General features: G+C 39.9%; 1 protein-coding gene across 1 annotated transcript; it reads right to left on the bottom strand.

Annotated features, from left to right (window-relative positions):
- Positions 1–5,493: 5,493 nt before the first annotated feature.
- LOC149842153 (reticulon-like protein B21) lies at positions 5,494–10,059 on the bottom strand. Its single transcript, XM_090000596.1, has 8 exons — positions 9,975–10,059; positions 9,126–9,228; positions 8,935–9,009; positions 8,700–8,850; positions 8,514–8,583; positions 8,329–8,394; positions 7,010–7,132; positions 5,494–5,888 (listed from the first exon to the last, which is right to left on the bottom strand). Exons 1-8 carry the CDS (start codon positions 10,057–10,059, stop codon positions 5,758–5,760), a joined length of 804 nt encoding a protein of 267 aa, XP_089856722.1. The 3' UTR covers positions 5,494–5,757.
- Between the last annotated feature and the right edge of the window lie 224 nt (positions 10,060–10,283).

Here is a 10,283-nt window from a genome sequence, read left to right as displayed (position 1 = left end):
AACATATTATATATATTCAACTGTTATCTTCATTTTCACAACAAGCACATTCATGATACAAGTCATATCATACATGATCAAGTATTAAGATTAACATATAATATGTACCACATTCCATATGCATCTTATTGAAAGTATAAAAAATATAGATTCTTAAGCATGCGATTTAGTTGATCTATTCATATACATAAAATAATCAGCATGCACACATTTTTAAAACACATGAAATCACATCACAATATGCATTTATGAACAAGACGATATCTTATTTATCTAGAGATTTATTTGCAAATGTTTCCTTACCTTGAATGCAAGAATCGACACCTCACCCTGCAATTGAATATCTTGTAGTAGCAGTTGGATCTGTTCAACACATAAAGACTCACTTACCAAATTGACATTTTCTTCAATTTATAAAATTATCAAGTTACCTTTCTCAACTACGGTATATCAGACCTCATTTTTTGTGTCGTGCATTAGTACATAAAAATAAGATAAACAAAATTTTCTCTGTGTTCCGATTCTAACACACTAAACTTCACCTAATTTCGAGTTCAAAGTGATGAGTTATGCCCATTTTACCGAAGTAAGTAGAATAAGGGCAAAATGGTTATTTCATATCTCAAATGGTTTGGATCCGAATAACAAGATTTGCAAGAAATTCAGCTGATCCTTTGGGTCTGATATCTTATTCTATATCAGATCCACCTGGGATCTATATCTTACATATCAAACCCAAAACAACTATATATCTAATTTCTTTGCTATCATTGTCCAATTGAACTATGTTGATATAATGGTTGAGGGTAATTCCTTATGAGAGGTTGAGAGTTAAGATCCTAACCCACATTCTCATGCACTTTTTTTTTCTTAACCCTGACCTAACCTGATCTAGGTCTAGTCAAAACTAAACCTAACTGTTTCACTCCCTAATAGACTGGATCCAAATCTAATCTATTCTAGTTTGGATTCCAAACTGGATAGAGATCCAATATTTGTTTCATATACTGGATTCATATCTGGTACCACTTATTAGGATCTAGTTCATTTCAGGTTTTGTACCAAATAGACTCAAATCTGATCGAGTTTGGGTTTGGTTTAAATTGGACCCAACCTTGATCCATTCTGAGTTTGGTCCAAACTTGATCCATTCTGGGTTTGGTCTAACCGGATCCAAACCTAACCCAATTCATGATAGGACAGTCTCGATTTTCTCTCTTTCTCTCTCTCGCTATATATATATATAATTACTAGAATATGAGAACTAGAAATATGGGTATTTTCAACATTTTTTTTGCAATTCTAACCATATGGATATGCTTAGTGAGTTTGCTAGAAATCAACCATTGGATTGTGTATTTTTGATAAGAAAATGTGATTTTTAAATGCTTGAATATTTATGAAGATTATGAGTCACTGATTTTAAAGCCTTAAAAAAATCGCATTTATGCATCAAAATAAGATGATTCAAGAGCGGTTTCTTATAAAACCAAACATATAGATCACATTTGTATAGTTAGATTTTGAAGAAAAGAACAAAAAATCCATGAAAACCGCAGTTCACACATTAGTTCCCATATTCTAGTGACTATATATATTATTTTTATTTCTAACCATACTTGGTTTGGGACTCACCTAGACCGAGTTGGTCTGGGTGTGGATCCACCTAACCCAGTCTGGGTTACACCCAGAATGAGGTCTTGGCCGACTCAATCTGGTTAAAACCCAGACCAACTCGGTCCAGGGTTTCACAAACCGAGATAGGGAGCACTGCTCTTTGTCTCGCCTCATTTATTGACCATATTTTATCTGGATTACACCCAGACCAAGTCAGTTTGTTCTGCAGACCACGACTCTCTATCTCACCCCTTTCATGTGACCAGACTCAGTTTGGGTGAACCTAGACCGAGTCAATCTGTTAGTAAGCCAAGACAGTCTTGCCCTTCTCTTGACCTGACTCGGTCAGGGCCCAGATTTTAGGGATAATTTATGTACTGTTTGTTTTTTTATCAACATATATCTATTGGCGGTTGAAGGTATAAATTTAATTAGCATGCACTGATTCATTTGTGTGATTAAACGAGGCATATAATAAATTTTTTTTGTTGTTTTATTTTTTTTCAACCTGTTCAGATTTAGGTATTAGTCTACTTAGGGTGTTAATATCTTGATTGTTCTACATAATGGACTGTTAACCTAACCCGACTATATGTGTGGGTCTTTTAATAGCTGAAGCTGTTACATGGTTACGATTTTTATTATTAGCATGATCAGTTTATATTGCTATCGCTGAATAAAAGTTCAACTATTTGACTGTGCATGTTCAGTTTTTAAATTGTGTCAACAATCGACTTATGTATCCAACACTCGTAAACAAATCTTGTGTTTTGGGTTTTTTCTGAACATTGATGAATTTCAACATATGTTTGAATCAAATGACAGATTTTGATTTTCAGTTGAGATTGAATGCATATTAAGTTTATGTTTTAGTACTTGATAAACCAGAGACTTTATATATCTAAACTGATCTTGTTTACACACGAATACATTGATCTGAACAGGGAGCTTAAGTACAGGTAAATTTTGGATTTTTCTAACTACAGTCTGAACTATTGTTAACCATGATTTAATTCTGAATTTAACTAAAACAAATTTTGGATTTTTAAATCAAGTAAGAATCTGAGTTGGTCTATTTACAAATCGTTCTCGTTCCTTTCTAACCCGACTCAGTCTGGGCATACCCAAACTGAGTCGGTCTTGTTTATCACTACAAGAAAAATGCTAATTAGCGACAAACATTTGCGACGGATTTTTTCCTTCACAAATTTATGACGGATTAGCGAGAAAAAATTATATGTCGCTAACATTTGAAATATTTGTAAAATTAGCGACAAAAATATCTCCTTCGCTAAATCTGACGCTAATCAGCAACGGGATTAGCGAGAGAATTTTTTCGTCGCCAAACACTACAAGAAAAATGCTAATTAGCGACGGAATTAGTGAGAGAATTTTTCCATCGCTAATCCGTCGCTAATTAGCGACAGAATTAGCAAGGGAATTTGTCTCTCGCTAATTCTGTCACTAATTTTCAATTTAAACAGTCCCATCAAAGACACAAAAATTTTTCCTCTCTCCCCGTTCGAAATTTAAACCGTCCCATAACGGGCTCTACTGCTTCCTCTCTCTCTCTCTCTCATGGTCATGCTTGGCTTAATCCTCTCTGTGACGAAGCATGCCGGAGTCCGTGCTTAGCTTAATCCTCTCTGCGACGAAGCTTGCCAGAGTCTTGGTCACCATCACTGTGGCAGCCAACATCCTGTCATTTCGACGTTACCGAAAAAGGTATCTCCGACCATCGTTTGATGAATCGTCTGATACGCTCACCGTTTTTTATATTAACTCTGAAGTTAACAACAAGAAGCGAAAATTCGAGCTTCGATCAATTTAGTTCCTTCTTAGTTTGTGTATGGTACTTCTTTATGTGCTTCCTTTTTTCACTGTTATTGCAATTGAAGAAAACAAATTTTTCTTTGGATTAGCCATGGCCCCTGCACATGTTGAGGGCGAGCTAAATGATGCTTGGTTTCAGTTCACAGAGGAACACGATTGTGGGGAGGCAGGATCTACTCAGAGCTCTCAATAAGTTGATGCATTAATGGCTTATGAATGAAGTGATGGTGGATCTCAGCACGGAGCATTATGAACTCATGAAAATAAAAATAAGAGGAGGAAGCCTTTGAAGATTTCGATGGAGGCTGGAGAGCGCACCAGTTCTATGCAAAAGACCCCGCAGTGGTGAGTCGGGCTGCTCAGGTGTAATGCATGTGTGGTGTGGTACAAGTCTGGCCTATTGCTGCCATAATATCGCCCGACAGGGAGTATTTTTTTTAAAAAAATTAGCGATGGATTAGCGACAGATATTATCCATCTTTAATTTAAAATAACGACAGACTCACAATAGATCATATACGTCGCTAATCCATTGCAAATTCGCGATGAAAGTAGCGACGAATAAGTTCTGTTGCTACTTAGCGACAAAAATATTACGATGAAAGCTATCTGTCGCTAATCCATGGCTAAACTGTTTAATGATGGATTAGAGTCGGATTACCGACGGATTTAGGTCATCGCTAATCCACAGGTTTCTTGTAGTGTATGGTCGAGAAAGAGAGCAAATGCCCTGTCTTGCCCCCCTTGTTTCGACCAGACTTTCTCTGGTTTGCCCATACCGAGTCAGTCCTCTTATTTTTTCTCTCTTGGCCATACCTAGAGCCGGATCTGTAAAGAGGCCAATGAGGCTTGGGCCTCAGGGCCTCTGGGCCGAAAAAAATTTTAGGGGCCCATTTTTAAGGCCCGAGCTCCCCATTTATTTAATATAATATAAATACTTGGAATATTATAATTGTTTAATGTTAATGCAAATTTTATTGTTATTTTGATTCTTTAAAAAAAATTCGGAGGCGCTGCCCCCGAACTCCTACTGGGGGCCCATTTTTTCCCTCCGCCTCAGGCCCCATAAAACACAGGTACGGCTTTGGCCATACCCTCTTGGCAACCACTCAGTTGACGACGGTTAAGGCAGTGCACCCCTTGCGTATTATTTTTTCTCTGAAATAGAGAAACACCCTCTGTCTCCCATCCGTTTTTCGTCCTTATGGTGGGAGGTGGGAACATATGGCACCCTCTCTTTCAACACCCCCCCCCCCCCCCCCCCCCCCCCCGCGCGCCCAACCCCCCACTCCTCTCCTTTCTCATGTGTGCAATGCTGACAACCAGTGACATCCTTTACTTAAAAAAAAAAACAATTTCGAAAGGAGGAGGATCACGCCCTTTTCCTCCTTTTTGTCTCTCTCATGTGTGCCTTCTATATAGATACTCACCTGTAACCCCGTCCGTTGATGAGGAAGAGCCTCTCCATCTTTCCACTTCTCCATGCATGGGGAGAGAGGGAGGGGCTCCCTTTAATCACATTAAAGTGGGAGCCTCCCCACCTCCCTCCACAAAAAATGTGGGGGAGATGGAGGGACTCTCCCTACTGACCTATAGCTGGATCGGGTGGCTCAAGCTTACCCAACCCTACTAGGTTGGGTTTTACAATTCTATTGGATAAGATTGAATGTATGATGAAACCGATCTTATTTTAAATCCTACTCAAATAAGTCTGCCCAAAGAAAAGAAAAGAAAACTCCGGACACTTGTCCATCACAGCTCACATATGTCAGCGACAAAACTGAGCTTAACCAACTCTTAATAATTGTTGGAGCGGCTTAATCAGGTCAGTTCTTACGTACATGATTCCTACCACTATAAACAATCATATAACATAACTACAGCCATGTTATGGGGTCCACCCACCGACAAGCTGCGTAAACTAAATTTATATTTGTTGACGTGCTAGATTTGTCTATCTTTGGGCCTCAGCAGCCTCCGTCCCTCCCTCCCTCTCCCTCTTTTTTTATTTTTAATTTTTACTTGGTACAAAGGGACCACAGCTTTGGCAGAAAGAAGACGAGAGCAAAAGGAGGGGATTCTTATTGATTGAAATGTCAGGAAGGCATTATTTACAGAAAAAAGAATAATGGTCCGGACATTGGCACATGGGCACGTTACCCTTTTCTCCCATTTACACTTTAACCCCCTCCCCCACACCACACCACCAGCAAAATGAGGCTGCCCAACCTTTGTTTTTATCTTTTTACTCGTTGCTAAGAGGTAGTACTGGTAGAGCTTCCTCCACACTTTTAACCGAGAGCAGCTTCACGGTTGTGGGTCTTCTTGTCGTTTAGGCTCCTGGCCCTCGCACTTGCCTGCGTCTGCTGCCGATTCTTGCTGCCAGTCGGAGCTCAAGGATTGCTGGTACAGTCGCACGGCCACGATCAGGATGAACACTGCAGAACACAAAAAAAGTGTCCGTCAACGATTACTGTAGCTTCCATCTTTCTAACGTGTGCATGCAAAAATCAAAAGGGGTAAAGCCGGGGAGTTCTACGCTGTCCGGATAGTGATCTTACCCAGCTAGGTCTCTGATACTGAGGGTGGTTTCTCCTTGTAAATATAAAAAAAAACGTGGGAATGCAAGCATCCGTTTGCTTGTTTCTTGGCCGGACACGAATTCAAGTACATATATCTCGGTGCAAACCAATTCAAACGTTGATTGCCTTCCACTATTTCATTTGTAATTTCTTTTCCAATTGATAAAAAGTTTCACTCGTGTATGATTACTGACATGTTCCTTTTTATCAGAAAACTATATATGCCTATGTCTTGGACACGCTTGGTACCATGTCTGTGAGACACGACACCACGCACCACTTGGCACACTATCCGACATCATTTGTATAATAATCATCATTTATAGATGTGGGACTCTCTCTGTCTCTCTCTCTACTAAACAATTATCAAAGTTTAACGGCCCACCCATATGACCGGGCCTTAGCTAAGTCCTGTTTACACTAACAGAAAAAAAATAATCAGGTCATTAAATAAAGCATGCCAAATATATGTTAATTTCAATGATAACTCTCCAAAGGTGAGAGAGAGAGTTTTTAAAAATTACAAAGAGTACTAAGTGAGTGAAACTTTTTTGTTTTTTAATACATATGCCAAACAAATATGAAATTACATTCTTAATGCATATACAAGAAATATCACTTAAAAAAAGGATATAAAGAATAAAAATTTTGGCAAAGACTACCCTCGTTCATGCTTTTTATAATATTTACGATATATGTTTTGGATCACATTAGCTAAAAAAACATGATTTTTTCTCATAAAAAATTGATGCAATATAATATAAGCCATTCCTCCTTAAAAATCTTGCTAAGAACTCAATAGAGCATGAAATATACCCAATCTAAGATATGCTACTGCTAATAAGCTATAGAAAATAGCTTTACAGGTTCAGATTAAGCAAAAGAGGCTCGAATCTGATGAGTTATTTCTGGAATCAGTCAAGACGATTAGGATGGATGAACTGGGTTAAGACCTACTAATTATGCATCACACGTACCAGCCCAAATGCGAGCAACAACAGACGATAAATTCCATATCACTGTAAAAACAGCAATTGCTGTAGCTTTCTTGTGGGAACAGGAATCCCAAGCATCGCGAAAACGACCAATCCAAAATCTCCCTGAAATGAAAAGGGCCAAAATAAGTATTTTGTCATTTGAGCACTCAAGAATTAAATTAGTTAAGACGATAAGAGGCTGTTGAATCATAGGAAAGTTCAGGTTACTGATTTCTGTGTTTTTCCTTTCAAGAATGAAATTTTTTAAAGAAACGTGGCGAAGTAAACCAAAGTCTGATTCATGGTAAGCATAGTGCATTGTCAATATATATAAGGACTTGAGTGTCGGTGATGCCACCCAAAGTTCACCTAACAGGGAGGCAGATCCATGACCCGGTTATGGGTGAGGGGTTTTCATCATAAAAAAATATGGATATGAATGTGGCTCTTGCAAAAACTAATAAAACCGATTGATTCTGGATCCAACCATATCGACCATTTTCAAGCGTTTGCTAAGCAACAAAAGAACGAGAAAGGTAATTTATAAAGCTGCCTATGCTATTAGCTATTTACAAAAAAGCAGATTAACATTTCAGTTATTATGTTTAGCAAAACTCCCTCATTACGGATTTCTTTAACGAAACATCACAAGAAGACATCAACTCAGTTGTTCTATTAAAAAGGGGACAAAATGTCAGTTTATACCTCGAGTAGGGGCAGACATCAGACTGACCCGACCCTTGTCAGGTCAGATTTGGGCTGGGCCCTTTAAGTCCAACTAGTAAACGGGTCGGTCCAGGCCAGACTCCATTGGAGTTGCCACTTTGTATCTACTCGGACTCGGGCCTGCTTACTAGTCGGGCGAGGATGAGTGCAACTTTTATCGAGCTTAGGCTGCACAAGCCGGGTACCCAAAAGCTCATGTGCCGGAAGTCCACCCCTAACTTCAAGTGGGGGGTATTTGTAATGCCTTCAAATACAGTAAGAAGTTGAATGTAATAACTCAAATATTGGCAATTTTTGGCAAATGTTCACATTATATGCAGCGTTGGCAACCTGCTTGACAGCCACCCATCTTGTCATTTCTTGATATGGGTGTGTCTCATGGTCATTAGCAGAGGAGCTGCATGCTAAGCATGCAGCGCCGCTGCATAAAAAATGACCTTTTACAACGGGAACCTCATCTTTAGGCCTTTAGTGGGGTGGTAATTTCAATGAAAGGGGCCGTGGTGGGTCCTTTTTTCAAGTGTCAGAGACTCACAGTAGACATGTATCTACGACGCTACAGAGAGCATGTGCATGTGAAAGGATGTCCTCACCGTATCTACTCAGCTGAACCGAGTAGGAAGCATAAACTTTGGGAATCGTAAACACCCCAAAGAAACCTGCACATGATCATCTATGCATCAACTTGCAATAATTAAGTAAACAAAAAAGAAAAGAAAAAGAAGTGGGGGCAAGAAGAAGGGACTAAATGTCTGGTGAATGGAAGATGAGATCTTACCAAATCTGGCCAATGTCCAGACGGTTACGGAGCTCCCACACCTCGCTAGAAGAAACAGCAACACTGCCACCTGAAACACCCACCGACACGCTTCCACTTTTTAACGACAATGGCAGAATTCAGAAATTATTAAGATGATAAGAGGTGGGGGGGTGAGGAAATAGGAGAAATTTGTTTTTTTTTTACCTTCATGGTGGTTGCAGGATCTCCAGAAAAAACACATTTCACTCTGAACAGAATCTCATTCAAGTAAGGCAGAACGAGTCTCAATAACCAGACCGCATCTTCCTCGCTCAGTGCGCTTCTGGTGTTCATCTCATCCATGTTCATGCTTCCCCTGAACAGAGCTCATCATAATTTTAAATGGGCATAGAGAAAAAATGGTAAAAAAGAACCTAAACTCATGTTTGTGATTGCTAACTTGCACAGAATGGACTTGTGGATGAAGACTGCGGCGAGGTATAGGAGACTAACATAGGAAATTGCAGAAACCAAGCTGCAATTAGGAGATCAAAATCAGATTAGAAGAAATAATTTCATTTCTTTCAGACACCAGGGAGAATTAGTAAGGTAAAAGAATTTAAGGGAAAGAGACAATGTTAGGGACCTCACCTGAAATTGAGATCTGTGGCATAAGAAGATGACAGCAGCAGAAATGTGCCGGATCCAAACACGAAAGCTGATCTTGAAATGTCTCTCCACAATACCACGTCCACTGCAGGAAAGAAGCAGCAATTTTCAGGATGAGAGGCAATTCTGATCTTGTAGAAACGCAGAAATTAAAAAAAAAAAGAACAAGAGGAATTGATAGTGCAGAGGCCAAAAATCTACCTAGGCTTTGCATTCTTTGTTGGGTTTCTAGTGCGCCTTCATATGCTTCTTGACCTGAATTGCAAAGTAGATGAGAGAGAGAGAGAGAGAGAGAGAGAGAGAGAGAGACTAATTTGGTGACGCAGAGAAACGGATTACACGAAATTGTTTTTGCAAAAACAGGAGATATTTGAGGTGAGTGGGATTTGACGACAGTGGCAGTTTCTGGGATTTGGGTTTCCTTGATATCCTCAACGACCTTCTCTGTTCTGTATGCCGATAAATTGACTTCCATAACCACCAATTTTTTCACCTCCTCCTCTGCTTCTGCTTCTGCTTCTGCTTCATATTCATTTACATGTTTGTCATCTTCTTTCTCTTCCACCTCTCTCGTCATTTCTTTAGATTTGCAGTCAATCTCTTCAGATCCAACCTCTTCTTTGAGAAATCTGGCGCTCAAACTCCTGAAAACCACCTTGCTCTCCCCGCACACCCCAATCTCTCTGGAGCCGTGCAAAATCCTCTCATTATGAGAACTGGATCGGAGTTTACTGGGATGCAGAGGGCTTCTCTCTTCCCCATCAACACTCAGGGACCATAATTTCCTCTTGGTTTCATCGCTACCCAGCTTGGAATTCCTCCCCAAATTACCATGGGAAGGAGAATTACCACCTACACTACCCTGTTTGCTTTCACTGATCTCATGAACCCCATTCCTACCACCCACATTTTTCATCGTTGTCCTTCTCTTGGAAGCCTGATTCATGGTGTTCGTTCAACAGAGATCAGAGAGCAACAAGGGGGGTTTAACGGATCAGAAAAGGGGGTAACGGCTCTGTGCCTTATGGAAAGGGAAACATGGGATTCTTTGGGTAACGAGTGCAAAGCATTGAGGGGTGGGTTCAAGCCAAAGATAGGCCTCCCCAGCACCCCGCCTGTGGGCCCCCTCCCCTTTTTCCT

The sequence above is a fragment of the Nuphar pumila genome, chromosome 3 (assembly GCF_984573655.1).
Source record: "Nuphar pumila chromosome 3, dmNupPumi1.hap1.1, whole genome shotgun sequence".
NCBI classification, from domain to species: Eukaryota; Viridiplantae; Streptophyta; class Magnoliopsida; order Nymphaeales; family Nymphaeaceae; genus Nuphar; species Nuphar pumila.
Note: the sequence above shows the minus strand (reverse complement) of the source record. Positions and strands in the feature narration are given on the sequence as shown.